Source organism: Cnephaeus nilssonii, assembly GCF_951640355.1.
Source record: "Cnephaeus nilssonii genome assembly, chromosome: 12".
In the NCBI taxonomy this organism is placed as follows: Eukaryota; Metazoa; Chordata; class Mammalia; order Chiroptera; family Vespertilionidae; genus Cnephaeus; species Cnephaeus nilssonii.
Genome location: NC_137083.1, coordinates 25,809,259 through 25,830,383, shown reverse-complemented (window position 1 = coordinate 25,830,383; position 21,125 = coordinate 25,809,259). Strand labels below are relative to the sequence as shown.

Sequence of the window (21,125 nt, the reverse complement as noted above, 5' to 3'; positions counted from 1 at the left end):
GCAGTAGTCAAGGCTGATAAATCACTTATTATTTGGGTGTTTATAAATAACTGGTTTGCTACAGTCACTTAGAGAGGCATTGTCTTCTGAATTGATAGTAGTCAACAAACATTATTAAATATACTTATTATGTGTTAAGCTTTGGGCTCTGTCTGCTGTGTAGATATTAATATAAATATGACAAGCCCTTGCTCCTCAAGAAATTTATAGTCTTGTGAAGGAGACAGGCAGAGAAGAAAACGTTTATAAGATAGTGTGATAAGTGCTATGATATAGGTATATGCAGAAGGTGACCATATAAAATTTATTGTCCAAACTGACTCGTTTCAGAAGAAAAGAGGGGTAAATAATAATTATACATATTTGAGAAGTTAGCTAGTCTGAGTCTGTTTGTTTATTTATTTATTTATTTATTTACTAATTAAATAAGAGTATAGACTGTTGCCTCGTTGTCTTTGTAGCACTCAGTGTTAGGGTGACCATGTAGTTTATTGCCGAACTGGGACACTTTTGGAGATTGAAAGAAATGCTGTTAATACTTCTGTTGGGACAATAGGCATAACCTAGGACTGACCCAGGGCAGCCAGTACACATGGTCACCTACCTATAACAGAGGTGCTCCTGAGTAGGAATGTCTACCTTCAGTAGGAGAAAGGGCATCATCAGGGAGGGCTTCCTCAGAGAGGTGGTACTTGAATCTTTAAAGATGAATAAGAATGAGGTAGATGTGTGGGACATGCTAAGTTGAAGGAAAAGCATGTCCCTGTTTGAGGTACCTACAAATAAATCAGAACAGCTGGAGGAACAGGAGGTGTGTGTGTGTGTGTGTGTGTGTGTGTGTGTGTGTGTGTGTGGTGTGAGAATGTAGGCAGGTAGTATTTCAAGGAGGGATTGTATTCTAAGGGGTTGGAAATTAAATGCAAAGTCTGGGGAGTCACTGAAGAACTTGAAGGACCAGATGACCTTATCATTTTGCTGTAGTGCCTCCCTCCCGTATATTGGTGGTTATGGAAGGTTGGAGGAAATCCATTGGTTCTCTTTCATTTTCTCAGTCTTTCAGTAACATTTATCTTAGAAGCTTTCAACCAACTTCTATTTAACCAACTTACTGGATTAACTGATGTTTTCCTTTTGCCGGAAAAGACGTACTGACTGATGCCCATCTGAATGATTCAGGTTTGCAGACTGTTCTTATGCCCTCACTACTCATCCTGCCAAGTTGAGTTGTAGGCTTTCTATGGGTTGGTTATTTATTTCTTATAAACCTGTTTTTGCTCATCTTTCTTATCTAAGTATGTATTTAATTGAATATTATGTAAATTGGTGAAATATGATTATGAGAAGAAATACCCTTTCTATAAATATGTAAATTGAATTTTTGTAAAGATCTGATAAAGAGGTCACTTAAAAATCTTGCTGTTGAATTAAGTGAGGGTGATATGAGTGAATAACACTGTTTGAACAAATAGCTAAGAAGATTATTTTGTGAGTATTTTAAGTTTTTGCTCCACTTTAAGAAGGCCATACTGGCCATCATGGCCAGTGCAAGAAAGATAATTCCTATCGTTAATGGCCCGATGATTGCTGAATGAATGTACCTTTAGGTGTCTTATATTAATATACACATAATAAAATATATATCAGTTTTTATGAATCCAGATTTTAACTGCCTCTCTCAATTAGCTGACAAATTCTTAGTCTAAATCGCATTTACTAAGATCACATCTTCTTGTAAAGAGTGTCTGTTTTAGACTAGGCACTATGATACCTAAATTACTTAGCAGAACAATCCTCTCTCAAAGAGCTGTTCCAGTGGGACGGATGGACACATAGGTCAACAGTTATAATGTAGTGAGAGAAACACTGTGATAGAGGTGTGCACAGGACACTGTGAGTGCAGAAGGCAAGGCACATGGGTTCTGGAGGCAAGTTAGGGGAAGCTTCTGGAAGGAAATAAAGCTCTAGCTGAGCTTTGAAGGTTTAGTGTTTGCAGAGAAAGGGGCAGGTGTGTAAGGTAGCAGGAAGGGACAGAAGGGAGAAAAATCTGGAATCTTTTGCAGATCTTTTGGTGTGGCTCAGTGGTTTAGCATTGACCCATGAACCAAGAGGTCACGGGTTAGACTCCAGGTCAGGGCACATACCCTGGTTGCAGGCTTGATTCCCAGTGGGGGGCGTGCAGGAGGCAGCTGATAGATGTTTCTCTCTCATCGATGTTTCTCTCTATTCCTCTCTCTTCCTCTGTCTCTAAATTAATACAAAAATATTTTTTTAAAAGTAGTTTAATATTGTTGGGACATGGTAAGGCACAGACAGATCAGGAAGGTTCCTTTGCAGACTGTTTTGAAACTTATCAGTCATTGGAAGGGATATTGAATGAAAGTCATGGTTGGATTTATGTATGAGAAAGACCACTCTGATAGAGAGTGGAAGATGGATTGAAGGGCAGGTGTGGATAGGGGGGTGGGGTGGGGATGCAGGAGTCCAGGTGAATAGGGAGGGATATGCCTGATGAATGTAAGAATGGGTATCAAGACGGGCAAATGGAAAACTGGGGCAAGATGGGTTAGGCAGAAGATGATGAGAGGTGCTGATTTTTATAAAATTAACATTTCAGTGCAAAAATTATATGCAACTGTTTCTTCTCATCTATGTATTTCTCCTTCCCTGCAAAGGACCTTTTCTGGTGCTTATTTTATAACTGGTATATACCTCAGCAAATGAGAGATAGTGAAGGAATTAGCCAGATACAAAGAGGGAGTTTGTAGTCTTTGGTCCAATATTTGCAAAATAGGATGGGTGAACGAATGGGGTCCTTGGAGCGAAGGCTGTGGATCTGATAGTTGGATCCAGGTTTCAGTGCCATTTGGGTACTGTGAGAAGAGAAAAGACTGGACTAAGGGATTAAGACCTGGTGAGAGTATTTGGAGACAGCATGGTAGTGCAGGCCTACATTTTGGAGGAACAGACTTTGAGAAATATTGCTTTGGAGAAAGTTTGAAAGAAAGATTTAATAAGTACAAAGGTTTAATGAAAGACCTTGCTGCCGGTACGTTGGTAGAAAAAGTAAAGAACTCTTACTAGTAAACTGGCAGATTTGGAATCAGTTCAGGGCCTCAAAGAACCAGTGCTGTGCTTAGCTGTCAGAGCCTTCCAGTTTAAGACTGGATGGCTAATGGGTCTGCCCACTACAGTCAGCTGTGCAGATTGCTGGTACTTTCTGTAGAATTACTTTGCATGGTCAGCTAGAAGTTTTTCTTTTTTTCCGTTGAAGATTTTTTTCAGCTGTATTTTGCACTCTGATATGATGGATCTGTAATGATTCTAAACAAAGTAACATACATGAATATTACTCTAAATCAGCAGTTGACCGCAACAGGATGCCTTTCTATCTTAATTTACTTTGGAAAAATACGTCCTCAACAGTAGGATACTGTGCCTGTTCTCTTTTCTGAAGGCACTGGGGGCTTCAGATGGTATTCTGGTTACTTCTTATTTATGACCCAATTGATTTCAAGCAATAGCCGTTTGGCAGGTCATTGTAAATTAAAATCTTTTTCCTATTGGCTGAATGTCATACAGTGAGATTTCATTCCTGGAAATAGATGCCACCTTATAAAAAATACTAAAATTAGTCATGAAAATAAACGAAGAGAACATACAACGAATGTTTATGCAAATATTACGTATACTAACCAACACAATAATAATGCTAACATTCCTTTTAGGGTATTTTTCTGCATGAATTAGACTGACTGTGGCTTCTTAAAATACCACTCTATGTGTAAGAATGTGTGCCTCTGAAAGTATTTGGCTGGGAGTGGCTGTTTCCATGGCTATTTCTTCTCCAGTGAATTTTTGCTGCTGAGTCTACACTGACCTGCTTTTGGCACTTACTTCACTTGAGGTAGGTGTTGGCCTGGGCATTAGCCAGTTTTAAAGATAAGTTTAGTTTTATTTGCTGTTTATAAGATAAGCTGGCAAATGCTTGTGCCTGAGCCTTTCTGTCTCAGGGGTGGAGAGAAAATGGTATTGGCCCTCTTTAGACAGAATGACTTATGATGGTTATTATTTTAAAACAAATTTGTATTTTCTAGCTGAAAGATGCTTTGGATTTTGTGCTATTATATTTTGCTTTCTGATTTTGTAAGTTGTGTCAAAAAGATTGACTTGCTACCAACGCCCTACTTGAATTCCCTAAAATGAAGGTGCTGGATTAGATGATCTTCATATCTAGAAGTCTCCTGTAGAAATAAAATTTTGAGCCTTTATTATATAATTCTTAATTTGCTACATGAATAGTTAGACCCCTTCCTTTTGTGAACATTGCTTTGAAGTGTGAGTTTAGTGTTTGCTAATTTATTAGAACTGAAGCCAAGTTTCAGAGAAACTAATTCTGGAAGTTATTTAAATTTGGGCCTATGTTAAAATTGAGAGAATATGTATTCACAGCATTTGACCTTGGAATTCTAAGTAGGAGTGTTTGAGAAGAAAAGGGGATGGTGGAACTCATTGTGACAGCTCGTGAATTAAATTAACCACCTACTCTGTCTATAATAATTATGATTCATCTTTTTTTATACTGCTCTTCATTTACTAAGATGGAGACGGGGATTCCAGTCTACCTGGGCCTATGCTTTGTTTGTCAGGAAGGGTGATAGGGTTTTGATTCACTCTACTGTCTGATTTCCTGCGTGACTGGTAATCACATAACTGTGAAACAGATGGTCGGGAGTGTAGTACACATCTATAGAACAGCACAGTGTGATAAAATATGCGCCTATGTGATTAAAAGTCAGGAAAGAATTGACTTTGACTATAACATTCACATTTTGCCTTTGGCTGTATATGTAGACCCACATCACTGTGCACATGTATGTATATAGCATATATAGTGTCCTGCTGTCATTTAGGAAAATTTCAGTGTTCTACTTATTAAGAACAGTTACATTATCAAACTACAAAGCTGAAAGAAATCCTCTGGGAACATAGTTTGCCATAATTCCACTGGAAATGTGCATTTACATGGCAATTAAGAGACAAATTTCCTCTCTGAAAAGTCAGAAATACAAGTTGAAGTTAAAATATTCGGAACTATTTGAATAAATGCCAGTGTAGCATGTGAAGTATCAAAATGCTTCTTAAGTAATCACTGAATTTAGATAGGCAGAGAGATCATAATAGAATTGAAGTGGGAGTCATTCTCCTCCCTTTTCTCAACTATATTGGAGACAGTTTCAGTGTGGTTAATGCTGTGTGCATATATTTGAAAGTCAGTGTGGTCAGATCTCCAGCCTGTAGAACTCTGTGAGCTGAAGAGTGGCATCATAGGGCAAAGCAGTGAGGTACAGTGAGATTAGGATGCTCACAGTCCCCAGGTAGTCGCCTGAGTAAATTTTAGTTTAATCACTTTGTCTCTATTCTGTAACCACCTAGAATTTCTTCATAATAGAAGGAAGTTTTCTAACCACTTGAACACTTCACAATAATAAAATAACAAGAAACAGCTTTGATTTTGGAGGTAAAAAAATAGCCTCTGTAGGTTCTTGAGTATAGGTAGGCTGTGCATTCCCAGTGGATCAGCAATCAAGTGAGATTTGAGTGCCTGCTCATCCTAGCTGCTGCAGTCTTCAGGAAATTCATTTGCATTCCACCTCACAAACTTTTATTTTTTTCAATATAAAAATTTTTTTGGTGATATTTTGTATTCTCTTTTTCATTTATTTAAGAAAAAGCTTAATTTATTGAGGTGATATTGGTTAATAAATTATACAGGTTTCAGGTAAACAGTTTTACAGTGTATCATCTGTATATTGTATTGTGTGTTCACCACCCCACGTCAAGTCTCCTTCCATCACCATTCATCTCCCCCTTTTACAACTTCTTCTACCTCCCCACACCGTCCTTCCCTTTGGCAATCACCACACTGTCTTTGGTGTCCAGGAGTCCTTTTTTCTTTGTTTAATTCCTCAAATAAACTTCTCTTTTAAAGATCCTTTTGTTATTCTGCTTCATCCAAGTAATCTACATGACAGTGAGCTCCTTTGGGGAAAGGAAGCTCTACGACTTTGTAATTTTTATGTCCCCACGGCCTGTGGCACCAATTAAGTGCTCATTAATTAATTGTGAATGAATGCACCTTTACAGCCATCTACCCATAATTTAGTTATATGAGCTTAGTCCTGATTTTCAGAGCTCTTAGGCATTAATTAGGCTAACGAAGCCTATGAATTATAAGTCCATGACAATAAGTGGTTTGGTTTCATACAGGAACTATATGAATCTCATATAAACTGATTTAAGAGAAAAATTGGAGAAATAAATAACTTTTTTTTTCTATCTGAAATTAAAAAAAAAAAACACCCACATTTTTATCTATCTGAAGAACCAGGTCATTGTATAGGTGGCCCTGATGATGGGTATTGGCGTTTCCTACAATATAGCATTTTGGATGGTTGCCAACCATCTCATTTCTTAGTTAATTCGGAATAACTTTGACAATTTGTTTTTTTTTTAAAATAGGTTTGTGATATTGCTCATGAAGGGATTTGTTCTTCCCTTGCCATTATCCCAGCAAATATATGACATTTCTTATGGGAGGGGAGCTGATATTTGAGATGTTATTTATTTAAATGACATGCTTAACTCCTTTTGCCAGTGGAGGGAGGTGCTTTATGAATTTCAAGCAACTTCTTACTATTACCCTTGTAGAAGTCTGGAGTTATACAGAAGTGGTGTTTCAATTTCTTATTTGTTTTTGGATTTTCTTTTTCATTTAAAATACTATGAAATATATTTCTGAGATTTTTTATATCATGATTACTTTATGTATAACTTTTATTCCCCCCCTCATTTGTTTTCAATGTTTTTCTTTTTATGTGGTTTAATTTCTTGCCCTGTGAGAAAGTAATTGGATGGAGCCCTTGAATCTGCTGTCTTTGTCTTTTGTAGCTTGTTATACACAAACATCATATGGTTGGAGTTGATATGATAAAAACATTTTTTTTTTTTTAGTTAAAAAAACTTACCTGTTTCAACAACAGAAATTTAAATTGGGTTTTATTTCGGTTGTAATTTGTTTATTATTTCCATAAGGTTCAGATTCCCTAGTTAAGTTGATATGTACAATTTTGTAACAAAATTGCCAGTTTAAGGCTGCCACTTTCACCCATAAACATCTTATAGAATTCCCCCTTTTGCCATCAACTTAATCAAATTTCTTGTTCTCACTTTTCGGGTTTTCCCTTTATACTCTTTTTCATAAGTTCCCTTTCTACTAACATTTCTTGCTGTTTTCCATTTCATTTTATTTTGCCTACATAACCATATTTGTTTCTCAATGGGAAAACTCAGTTTTAGAAGTGTTGGTTTTTCTTTTTGAAATTTTGCACAAGGCATTTCATGGAGGATTTCAAATGATTTACATAAAAACACACAATAAAAACAAAAATAAATAGAGAATCAGGATAAAGCAAAGAAGAGTCCAGATGCAGAGACTGTGAATGAGCAGATTGGTTACTCTGCTTGTGTTTCCCATGTGATCTTAAGCATCCTTCAGACCAGAATGAAAAGGAGGTTCATTCAGTTTACTTGCTCCTAACGCCTAAGGACAAGCAGCATTTTTAACCTCAGGAGCCACAAAACTTGATGATAATAAAAATAGCTAAAATTTACCCTACTAGGCACTACTTAAAGGGTTTCATTTGTGTTAATTCATTTAGTCCTTAGGATAGCCAGTCACTTTACAGCAGCAGAATTCTAGAGAGAGCACTTGAACATGGAGCCCACAGTTTATGTATGGCTGGACCCAGCATGTGGCCAAGGTGGTCTGGCCCCAGAGCCTGTTGTAATACTCAGTCTTCTGAGTAGGCCCTTCATGATACGCTGTGTTCTTTCTATAGTTTTACTCCATTTGGAAAAATAGTTTTCCTGCAAATACTTTTAACTGAGTTTAGAACTGGTTACCATTGTATAGCATGGTCAAATACATTTCAAATTCTCGATTTAAAACAAATAAAACTAACATTTTAAGTTTTCCTTTGTTAATGCTATTTTATTGACTAGTCTTTAAAAACTTCTGTGAAATAGTTTGTATTTAATAAACAGGGAACCTGAAGCAGAGTGTTAAACCCACAAGATCAGGGTAATTAGGAGATGGCCCAGGAGTCATTTGAAAGTAGTGTTCTGTTTGGGCAACATTTTGGCCTTTACAGGATGTACTTTTTACATCCAGAGTATAGCATTGGACCATCGATCAGTTAATGTGTTTTTCCTGTATCAGACTCCCTGACAGCTCAGGGAGTATAATTGAGTTGCAACAGCACACCCTTTACAATTTAGACATCAAACACTTGCTTTGAACATATTGTCCTTTGTTTAATCTCCTCTAATGTGACCTTTCAAAATCCCTAACATGTGGTATGAATTTGAGAGCTCAACCTTAACTGCTAAGATTCATCCTGAGTTTTAGCATCCAAATATTACCCTTGTGTTTATAAATTAGTATTTTTTGTCACAAAGATCTGGCCTTTGAATTCAGAACAGATTCATTGCAGAGTTAAGAAAATACTTCAAAGCAAATATAGTCAGCAATTCACAGTACCTGTTTAGTCTATTATCTGAACCTTTGTCTTTTCTTTTAGCCCTTTTACCTTGTTTTGTAGATTATCCTTTTAAAGTACATGCTTCTGGAGTATTGAATATAATGTTTTGATTAGCAAGAATTCTAACAGAATATTATTTACTAAAGTATGAGGATAATAGAGGCAGAGGTTGAGCTTTAAGATATATGATTGTCATACTTATCATATAGAGTGTATGCTCATAAATTGTGTACCTTGTGTTTTCATACATTATCTATGGAGAGGTAATTTTCACTGCCTGGAATTGGTCACCTTCAGTTCTTTTCTCTCTGCCAAGGACAGAAAGGATGCTAGGGGCTGTTCTACTACCTAAACATTATTCCTTTCCGTAGTCCTTCTTCGAGCACCAATGAGCAAGGGTTTTGTACAGTCTAGAGCGAGCATGTCAAACTCGCGGCCCACAACAAATATTTTTGTGGCCCAGACAATATAATGGCATGTAAGAAATGTTTTAATAAAAATTTCATAATTTAATTTTACAATATCCTGTTATACATAATGATTAATAATGAACTACACAACGTTCGCTAATTCCTGATTACTATAATTGTGTTGCATTCATTTCCCTTAGCGCCTTACGCGCAGGCGCATCATTTCTCTCCGCTAATACCAACAGCGAATATTCTAGCAGCCGATTGCCACGTCATTAGTCTTGGACTGACTTGCTTGGTGTGTGCAACAGGACATATTTCACTTTCAGAGAACAAGAAAAATAGGTTCATTTGTGTTACGCTTATTAATTTGTGCAGTTATTCAGTGTCTGGTAAGTTAATGTTCAAGTAAAAATATTAATTTTGATTAAAATGTTCTATTAGTTTATATTAACAATTACTCATTTATTTCAGTCCTTTGTATTCAGCATGTCTCTATCGAAATAAATCTACGTTTCTATGAAAATTGAAGCTTTTGTTTTTTGCGTCCCACATAAACTTAAACCTTGTTTATTTGGCCTGTGTTAGCCTTGGAGTTTGACATGCTTGGTCTAGAGTCAAATGACAAGATATGGTGGCATGTTCCAAAGATGTGTTTTACTGGATATTAGTTGTTTAAGAAGTACTGTGAAAAAGTGATTTTGTGGTTAAATATGTTTGGGAAACGTTTTACCATAGCCCTTCTTAGAGAATCACAGGACAGTTAGCCTTCTCCTGGCTCAAGGAGACCACACTGGTACATTTCAAAAAATATTCTCTTCCTGCCTTATTCGTTTTCATTTAGCATTCCATGATGTTATTTGGCATTCCTTGACTAATGGAGCACACTTTGGGAAAAATTGTTGTACAGTTTGTTTGTTTTTTTAAAAAAAGAAAACATCAAATTTAATTTAAATTAAAAAAATCAGAAATTGTCTGGAAAAAACAATGGAGCAAATTAATGCCTAAAAAAGAGGGCTGCATTTAGTGAACACATTTATTGGAAGGGTTGGAGAAAAATAAAAATGCCATTTAGCTTAAGAATTTGTGAGTTATGTGCAAATAAACTCATTTCAGGAGCAGAAGAATCCTTGGTCATTTATTAATATCAAAATTTACGCAGGTTTCTCTTTTGAATATCTTCTATTTTTAAAGACGCAATCATATAAAGTCTCCTAATTTCCACACAGGATATATTCTTTGTTTCAACCAACTCTCAATGGAGGGGAAACTAGGACAACACCATCTCCCCGGACAAAAAGCATTGGAATATTCCGTTTTGTTGATTTATATATCTCTTCGTATGTTTCTTCATCAATTTCTATAGTAGTCACAGTTTCTTCCACATCTCCCAATATCATATTTAAATGTTGATCATAAGCATGTAATCTACCTCGAAGCTCTCTGTCATTTCTCATTTTCACATAAATTCGCTCATCCAGGCTGAGCCTGATAAGATCCAGGGGCTCTTCCACAGTGTTGGTAGTTTGTTGCTGGTCCACGTCGTCCGCCATGTTTCAAACCCCTGTTGTACAGTTTTTAAAACTGAAATTTTCCCTTTAGATTACATTTCAAAAGTTCAGTTACTCTTATTACCTTCTCCCTTCTGCCCTCACTGATTATGCCAGAAAAATGAAATTTTAAAATGAATCTTGGGTTATGATAAAGTGATGTCAATTAATGAAAGTACTGCTATAATAAAATAGTTTCAATTTTCAGTTATGCTTGTTGATTGAATAAGTAGTCCATTTTTGCTATTACATTTTAGAAACCAGAGATTCTGCATTTTAAATTTTCTTTTAATATGAATCAGCCTGGATTATAGCATGCTATATTTTCTGTCTCTTGATAACCATATGCAACAAAATCCAAGGAATTTTAAAAAATATGTTTTCTTACTGTTTAATTGGTAAGAGTGAAGTAAATATTTTAGGCTATATTTATATTTGGAAAAGGAGATTTGAATAGTATTCTCACCCCTTAGAGATAGCCTGTTTGGATAATTAAGCCTAAATTAGTTTTCTTCAATCACTAGGTCTAAGTGTTGCTTTGTGGGTACCAGAGAAGGCATTGGCCTTGGAGTGAGGATTCTTTTAGACTTCCCTGGCTATATTCCTCTATCGGTAATCATTAGCTATTAGTGATTCTTTTATAAAGGGCCTCAATTTCCTCTTCTGTAAAGTAAGAGTCCTATTATATGATCTTTATAGGATCTGTTCTAGCTCCTAAAGTCAGTTTTCCTGAATTCTACATGTTAAACAAATTATTTAGGTTTTTTTGGCCTGGAAACGATTTTAACACCAAATCAAACTTAGGCCAGTAGCATTGTTTGTTCTTTGATAACTAGAGGCCCAGGAAAAGAGCTTCTCTGTTTTCATCCTACTATTTTCTGTCTCATTCCTTGCATGGCCTTCTTTATTCTGTGGATTTGAATAGAGCCGTCTTATTTGTGGAGGATCCATTTATTGTTGAAGTTTAAACAGAGAAACCTGAGCAAACATCATATGAGAAAATCTTTTGAAAGTACTTTACCCAGAAATAATAAAGTTGCTTAAATCAAGATATTAATAAAAATTTCTATTAAGTACAGGGAGAAAGAAACAATAAATACAGGGTGGGCAAAAGTAGGTTTACAATTGTTCATATGGAAATAATACAATAATTAATAAATAATAATACAAGAATAAACTCTGTGTTTCATGTAGAATTACTGAGAACTATTACCAAATGGTAAAACATTAATTCTGTAATATATTCAGATTAATAAATGACCAGCCCATGATCATTAATTGCTTCTTTGACTTTGAAAAAGTTATTTCTCTAGTTCTCAGACTCCTTAACACACACACACACACACACACACACTTAGAATTATCGAAACACATTTACATATATAAAAGTAAAAATAGGACCATGTTTTTTGTGGGTTTTTTTGGTCTTCATTAGTCTTCCTTTTTTCAATTAATAGTATTGAAAACTGTTATAGTCATTCCATGTCTCTGTATCATAATTTTTAATAGCTCCTTAGTATAGATGTTATAATTTATTATTTACCTTTCTTCTATTGATAAATATTCAATTATTTCCAAAATTGTTTGTGGTTTCAAGAAATGCTGCAGATAACATTTTGATATATTTTGTGCATGCATGTGTGTTGTGGGATAGATTCCTATTCAGAGTCTTTTCATGTAAACTGGGTTGCATCTCTCTCTTCTAAGCACCCAAAGCTCCCAGGGCATCCCTCTATCACAGTACCAAGCCATGTTTTATTGGAAGTGTGAGGCTGTCTCTTTCATTGGATGTTCTTAGGGGATACAGGTTGTGATTCATTTATTGTATCCTAGCACTGCGCACATAGTCATTAAAAATACATTTGAACTGAACTTGAAACTTGAAACTCATTATCCAACTTTTCCATTTTAAAGTCTTGGCCTGTATCTCAGAGACTTCTTTAACACTCCAGTATTTTTTCCCCAGTGCATTTGGATCGTGACAACATAGATCTCCTGATGTCCATAGCCATCAACATCTAGAGTAGCTCCTCTTCTTTGCAACTTAAGTTTCAGAAGCTTGGCGTGACCCAGTTTCACAGATGTGGTTTCTTACAGAATGAAATGTTTTACAAGTCTCTTGAGATAATTCTCCTAATTAGAAATCAGGGGATGAGAACTTTTATGTAATCAGCTTTGTGTTGGAGTGAAAAGGATACATACAGATTTTGGAGTCAGATGTTTGAATGCACCTTCTCTGTGGTATACTAGAGTCGTTTACACAGGTTAAGTTTATTGATCTCTGTGAGACCCAGTTTCCTCATCTGTGAAATGAAGGTAGTGTTATATATTAAGATGGGTTATTGGAAGGATTAAAGAAGGTCTTAAGTGTGAAATGTCTAACGTGGGACTTAGTTCAGGGTAGGCACTTGGGAAATGTTAGTTGCCTTCCCCAGTTACCTTCAGAGTTTTCCAGCCTTAAGGGGAACTGGCCTGACAAAGCATCCACTGTGGTTTTCTATAGCACTGGAATTCTCTGGTAGAGTAGAGGGGTATTATGCTTGACAGGCACTTCAAACATTTTAGATATTTACTGTTCTTTTTTTTTTTGTCATTCAGACATATCTTCTGTCTCCAAAATTTTTCTCCTTGGGATGAATATGTTGACTGTGACCAGGAGAAAAGTGCTCCTACTTTATCACTGTTAATGATTTCATATTTGTATTGCAAGTTCTTTCTCTGTCATCCTCTTTAATGAGCTTTATTTGAAAAATTTCCTTGATTTGTCCTCTTTCAAAGTGAGTCAAATTATACTTGTCAGAAGGTCAGAAATGGTCCTAGTTCTCATCTGTCTTGATCAAACCCATTTTTAAACTAATTTGTAAATTTCATCAGACCAATTTGTGAACAAACAGAAAAACTACTTTTGAGAGCATGTACTGGCAGAGATAGAATTAGTTGGTTCTTTTCTAAGTAAGCTCTTTTTGGGGTACAAAACTGAAATATGTTAGCTTTGGGAATTGAGTGAGTTCTGGCAATATTTTCTCATATAATCTTTGACAAGTATCATGATGTGTATATAATATTTCTATGTATTTAAGGGAGAAATAAATGGTGATTTTTCTTCCTTCAAACTGTGGGGAAAAAAGCATATGGATTTTATAAGAAAATGTATTATTATTTGTTTGCTGGTGTAGTTATGCTAAGCCAGGACTTTACTGATGTGTGATGTAGGTGAATCACTGTAGAGGATGGGTTTGGAGGGAGAAGATCCAGGTGTGGGACTCAGCTCCAGAGCTTATTTGTCTGGTACTGGTGTGCGTGTAGCTCTTCCCAGTCTCAATTTCTTCATCTAGAAAAAGGGATAATAATACTTCTCCACAATGTTGTTTTGGGAATTAAAGAAATGAATATGTGAAACCAATTTCTAAACTTGAAAGTGTTGCCTACGTTCTGTTACTATGCCAGCACATAATGCAGTGCTGGTAGATGGTGGGTAGACAGTAAGTACTTGGTCAATAAATGGACCCGAGAATTAAGCTGGAACAATTTGCTTCTTAACAAACATTCAGGTTCCCCCTTTTTATTTTATTTGTTCTGTGTGTTCTAAGTGAAGAAAAGAAATATTAATATTTAATACATAAATTTTTAGCAGAGACAAGATTTTGATAATAATGGACTGCTCAGTATTCATTTGCACTTCAGTCAACAAAAGACTGAGGACACAAATTATTTATATTGTTGAACAGTTTACATAATACATATTTGTTGAACATATACTGCGTACTTAGTATTTAATCAGTTAGGTAAACTTTGATTGGGAGCACACCATGTGTTCAAACCAAAGGGACTGTATAGTGTTATGCTTACTCACCCAACCCTGTAACCTGCCAGATATACTCTGTCTCTTCGCTTCCTCCCTTACCTTGACCTGTCCTGATTGCTGATGGCAAGTTCCACAAGTGCAGGGTTGTATCTCGTCCACTCCTGTGCTACCAGCATTTGGTGTGGTGCCTAGGGCAAAACAACTGCTCAGTAAATATTTGTTCAATCATGAATAGATAAGGTCTTGATTAACAGTGTTTGTACAGAAAAGAACTTGAGCCATAACAATCATAATGGCTAACCTTAATCAAACTCTTACGAGTCATGTCCTATGCTAAGTGATTTACAGGCAATAACTCATATAATTAGTATCTCATAATACCTTGAGTTGGCTACTGTTATTATTCACACTTTTACACAGGAAGACTTGGCGTCTCAGAGAGGTTAGGCAATTTGCCTGATGCCTTATCTCCCATTTCTTCTTTTCATCCATTCGGGGATCAAATATAGCATGACTCTCCTTTTTGTTTTTCTTTTGCTAAAACTTAGTTAACTTGAGCCTAGTCTATTTCATCCAGATATACAACATCCTCCTTAAGACTGTTTCCCTTCCCTCCCAACTCACTCCTAATTACTCCGAAGAATCTCTCTTCCCTTGATTTGTGAGCCAAAGATAATGCTTGCTAATCATAGTTCATTCATAAACATGACATCGGTATTGTTATATTTGTAATAAAAGAAAAGAAAAGCTTCAAGCTTTAAACTAAGATAAACCTCTAGAATCCTTGAAAATAATTAAAAGTCAATTCTGGATCCCTGCAAATATCTTTATCTGAAACCTGCTCCACTGAAACCTGCTTTTCTTCAAGACCAGAATGCAAGATCAAAAAATAAAGTAACATATACAATATTTTTTGGTAGATTCATAGAATTTGAAAATTGGAAACAAGCTTATTTTATTTTTTAAATTGGGAAAAACCTTTTATAAATTAGAAAACGTCAAAAAATAAGTAAGGAAACTAGAATTCTTGGTGTTAACTCTGCCAAAAAGCACCTTGCCAAGCTCCCATCTTTCTGTAAGCCATAAAAGTCTTTCATAAGCAAGAAATAGACCTCTTCGAGCAACAGTAAAATCAAAGAAGAGCTGAAAATCTGAAGGTTTCCATTATGCATACTCTCACTGTGATTCCTCATTGTGCCAGGGAGAATGAAAGATAAGTATCTTCTACTTGGATTGATGTTATCTATCAAAGACCAACCGTTTTAAAAATTGAGAAATAGTAGGACAGAGTAACATACAAGGGCTGAGATAAAATAAAAGTAGAGAGAAGAAAAGGTTTTTTAAAAGTAGTGAAATTTAGAAGCCTTTGCAAGATCAGGTGGAACAAACAGTAAGAAAGGCACAAAGAGGTCAATTTTGCCATGAGCAGGTGCTTGTGATGAGTTACGTAGGTGAGTAGATGGTGTGGGTGTGAGTGTGGGTGTGTGTATGTGACCTAAACGTCAGTGAAGATATGGACATTGGAATTGTATCTTTAGCCTTCTTAACTGGCTTCTGTACACTTGGCATATGTGACAGTGATTCATTGAGATTTTGTACCTCTTCCATGTGCTGTTTTTAAGAAGACATGAAAGTATGTTTGCATATTTCACAGAGGAGTTTATCTAAAGGGTTCCTAAAATATAATTTGACACCAAAATGGTCAAGCCTCAGTTGCTAACTTTTTTCCTTTTTTTGCCCTGGGTTGACCCATTTCCCAAACATAAAAGCCACTCGTATTTGGGGTCTGAGAAGCTTCTGTGGGCTGGCAAGTGTGGAAACCTAATTTCTATCTAAATCTTGATTTTTGTACAATTAACTTTTCATTTCTATGTATCTTAAAAAATCTTTAAAAACTCATCTTCATGATAAAAGTTGGAGTGCTTTCTTTATTTTTACAGCAGTCAAGGAAATGAGGAAAAATGATTGAATTTTTAGTGAGGCAATATAGTTTATTGGAAAGAGCATGGACTTGGTGATATAAGTTTCCGTTTTCACGTCCTTTATGTGACTTTGGGCAGAAGGGACTTTCTTTGACCCTGTTTCCTCACCTGAAAATGGCAATTTTTGCTTTACATGGTTTTGCAGATTACATGAAATGTATTCAAATGGTTTAGGTTGTGTCTGATATGTAAACTCACACAATAAATATTATTTTCCCCACTGCTTTCTTATTCTAAGTCAGAATATTTCTCTTTGATTCTTACCCTGGGACAATCACTCAGAAGCCACAACAGCACAAAAGTCAGTTTCCCTGAGCTACAGAATTCACTAAGAATTTAACATGAGCTTCAAATTAGCTCTCCTGTGTTGTGCAGCAGGAAACAGCCACTTCCTAGACTTGGATGGGGGCATAAAAAGAGTATGAATCCATCTAGGAATGAGTCAGCCATCTCATTAAAAGGCTTTCACCATAATTGAATAATTTAGAACAGAGGCAAACTATGACCCCTTGGGGCAAATCTAGACCTCTGTTTTTGTGAATAAAGTTTTATAGAAGACAGTCATGCCCATTCTGTTAAATATTGTCTGTGGCCACTTTCAAACCCTATAGGCAGGGTGAGTAGCTGCAACAGAGATTATGGCCAGCAGAATCTAAAATTTTTATTGTTTTCCCTTTACAGAATAAGTTTGCCAACCGCTTATTTAGAAAGCTGTGATAGTATATTAAGTGAATATTTCCTGATAAACTTTGGCTTAAATGTTCATGCTTAAAGAACTGCATTAATTTCCTTACTTAAAAATTCACCTTGCACCTTTTGAGAGTTTGCTACACTAAGTCTAGGTTAAAATGTGATCTGGAATTCATAGATCTCAATACTTTTCTATTTTGGGCTAATTAGGTGTTTTAGGTAGAACATGTTGTCTTTATTATTAATATTTCATGTGTTTTACCAAAATTTCAGGAAACCTTTTACAAGGTTACTAAAACTTAGTGAACTGAAGATTAAATAATTTTAAGTGTTTCTATTACTTGACACCTGTTTTTGGAAGCAAAGCTTTTGTCTGCATCTGCTTTATCTACTAATGCATTTTGCCCTATCATGGTGCACGGCGGTGTGTAGACCCTGGGAGATGGCAGTGGGTGGATACAATATTTATTGACTGAGTTTCACACGTAGTGGTAGGCCCTTGTCCATATCTACATTGTAATAGACAGACCTATGGATTATCAGTACTAGTATTTCTATGCATGGTACATAGTGATAGCTTATAAATAGGTTGAAATGTGTTATGGATTCAGATCTCTTGCAGTTGGGTGTGATTATGAGAGAATCAGTGAAGGACCAGTTATGGTCTACATTTTAGCAAAACTGGAATATATATTCTTTTTAAAAACTTTTCAATGATGGTTTACTTTCAGGATTATTTTGATTTCAGGTGTAGAACATAGATAAGCATATAGTTTACAAAGTGTTACCCCCAGTCAGTACCTATAGTCAGTAATATTGGAATACGTATTTCTTAAATGTTGTCAGTTTGCTCATTTCTGAATCACCCTGCCCCTTTGTTTATAAAATATCTCCCTCCATCCATCTATATGAGTTCCTGCCCTAATTCCAAATCTATTTCCAATAACACCTCCTCCCTTCCCAACACACATACCCCCTTTGATCACCTGCCCCTTTGGAACTATGATACTTAAATGAAATAATGTCGGATGTTACCATCAATAGGGTTCAGCATCATGTCCTCTACACACTTATTAAACATTTAACATGTAACTAGTAGTTTGTGACTATAGTAGAAATGTGCTTCACTGTTTAAAAAGAGGTCATTGCTACTGTTCCTTGGAGTTGACTCATGGTTCTTTAGATCAGCTAATTTTTACTTAATGGGGAGAAGGCCCATTGTTTCCTAAATGTGCACTTAAAAGTTAAATTTTGGCCCAGCCAGCGTGACTCAGTGGTTGAGTGTCGTCGACCTATGAACCAGGAGGTCAAGGTTTGATTCCTGGTCAGGGCACATGCCTGGGTTTCCAGCTTGATCCCCAGTGTGGGGCTGTAGGAAGCAGCCAATCAGTGATTCTCTCTTATTATTGATGTTTCTATCTCTCTCTCCCTCTCCTTTCCTCTCTGAAATAAAAATATATATTAAAAAAAGCGAAACTTTGACTAAAAAATATATATGTTTTGACAGTCTTGTCCAATTTTAGAAATCCTAATCCTTTTTCAGGGCAGTTTCTGTAGCCACTTTTGTATACTTTCTTGGGCTCTCCAAATCTTTTTTTCCGAAATAGTAGATTGCCTGGAGATGTATTCCATTTATCTCAGAAGAGAGTTTTGAAAGCTACTGCAGAATTTTAATTGAATTCCATTATTTAAGGGCATTGGGGGGTAATGCTTTTCAGATGTGCATGGATAGTTTGATTCCAAGGAGTCAAAGAAATAGAAATTCTTAATCAAATTTTCGATCCTAAGTCCAGATTCTCCACACAGTTCCAATGGGTTTTGGGGTGTTGGCCTATGATGTCTGTGTTATCAAAATTACATGAGAGAATATTTTTGAAAGTGCACGATAGCTCAGAGGCAGACATTTGTTTTTAAAGATCTGTTGATTGCCTTTCTTTTATATGCACTTTTACTTAATTTTCATAAGATGTACATGTATATAAAAAAATCAGAGCAGGATAGTAAGAAACACATTTAGGTTAGCTCTTTTGCAAGCTTGAACAACCACATGTAGGTTATTTAACCTCTGGTACTTTTCTTTCCTCTTACAAAATGAGAATGATTATACCTTCTTAAGTGGAGATTGTGAAGCTTATTATCATGACATATACAAAAGACAGGGATTCCTAAGGTCAAATGAACATAGCAGGGGTCATCTGGATAATTAAGGCTGATACCTTGAGAAAACCATTTTATGGGGGTGGAGTGACATATTTTAGGGAGAGTGTCTAAATAATTTAAATTGATTCATTATACTTGTCCCAGTTCACTGAAAAATGGCCAATATTTTATTTTATTTTGTATGAAATAGGCATAAAAGTGCCATCTTCATGATTTCATATCAAACATCCTCTTGCTGTTTAGTCACAGTGAGAAGACAATAACATCCTATTAAAGTACATCAGTTGAATAGGCTAAAATATTTATGAACATATGTTTTGAAACTTGGAAATGTTGGAGGAAAATAATAAAGATGTAGTAAATTTGTTTTGTTGAAACAGATGAAATCTGTTAAATAGTAATCTGACATGCACAAAGCACTATGAAGAAAAATAAAAGAACTTGTTAACAAAGAAGTTTGCATAAATACAGAATTTACTTTTTGGATTTTGTTTCATTATTCTAATAGTAATTTTAGTTTATTTTACTAGATCAGTGGTTCACATAGCATTAATTCTGGGAACTTCAAGTCATCAGAAAGCTAATATGATGCTAAGAATGTACAGAGATTCTTAATCAAGTTTAAAATTACACAGGGAAAAGAAGTATTAAGACTCTTCCAAAACTTAAGTGACACCTGTTCGTACTGCAGCAGAGGTTCTGAAAGCTATTTTCCCTCTAGAACTAGCACGTTAAAGCTCTCTGGGAATACCTTAGGTTAGTGGTCGGCAAACTGTGGCTCTGTTGACTAATGAGTTTGCCGACCACTGACCTAGACTCTCGATTCCAATAATTACAGGCTGTTGTTGTTCCTTGTGATTAAGCCCCTATCCCAGTGGTCAGCAAACTCATTAGTGAACAGAGCCGCAGTTTGCCAACCACTGCTTTAGGTGACTTACACCTTAATGCTCCTTAGAAAGCTTTGTTCTTAAGAGTGTGGCCCAACTAGAGTCCAGTGATTTTTGCTTTTACTTCCTTAAGCACAGCTGAGATAGGTTAGCATTTTCAAAGAGAAATTCTTCATTACGGAGGGAGAATGTGTGCCCATCCATTTCCAGTGTTTTAGAAGATTTATATGTATTGCTTTATTTAATTGGCAGCAGCATCATAGGAGTTGATTCCCCACTTTTATTGAGACACTAGAGGCCTGGTGCATGAATTCGTGCATGGGTGGGGTCCCTAGGCCTGGCTGGCGATCAGGGCTGTCTCGCCCAGTCCTGATCAGGGCCTGCCAGCTGGAGGGAGGGCCACAGGAGGTTGGCCAGCCGGCCGGGGGTAGGGACCAGGGGAGGTTGGCCAGCCACAGGAGGTTGGCCAGCCGCGGGAGGTTTGCTGTGGGAGTGCACTGACCACCAAGGGGCAGCCCCTGCATTGAGTGTCTGCCCCTTGGTGGTCAGTGTGCGTCATAGCGACTGGTCAACCAGTTGTTCCAGTTGTAACGGTCACTTAGGCTTTTATATCTATAGATAATTGACATACATTGCTATATTTGTTTGTGTTCAGCATAATGGTTTGACTCCATATATATTGTGAAATGGTTATCACAGTAAGTTTAACTAGCACTCATCATTTCATATAGATACAATAAAAAGCAAAGAAAGAAACTTTTTTTTTTTTTTTGTGATGAGCACTCTTAAGGATTTACCCTCTTGACAACTTGAATAATGTGGAGGTTAGGGATACTGAGTCAAAAATCTGCATACAACTTTTGACTCCCCCAAAACTTAACTAACAGCCAGCCTACTGTTGACTGGAAGCCTTACTGATAACACAGAGTAAACTAACACATATTTTGTATGTTGGTTGTATTATATACTATATTCTTACAGTATAAGTGAGCCCGCACAGTTTAAATGTGTGTTGTTCAAGGGTCAACTGTATATCATACA

General features: G+C 36.2%; 2 protein-coding genes across 15 annotated transcripts in view; one reads left to right on the top strand and one right to left on the bottom strand.

Annotated features, from left to right (window-relative positions):
- The window catches only part of PPP1R9A (protein phosphatase 1 regulatory subunit 9A), a 235,822-nt gene that overhangs the window by 17,886 nt on the left and 196,811 nt on the right, over window positions 1-21,125 (top strand). The window lies entirely within an intron of this gene.
- On the bottom strand, window positions 414-11,633 carry LOC307108647 (U6 snRNA-associated Sm-like protein LSm3). The gene has a single exon (XM_079786800.1). The coding sequence runs from the start codon at window positions 10,561-10,563 to the stop codon at window positions 10,255-10,257; it is 309 nt and encodes a 102-aa protein (XP_079642926.1). The 5' UTR covers window positions 10,564-11,633; the 3' UTR covers window positions 414-10,254.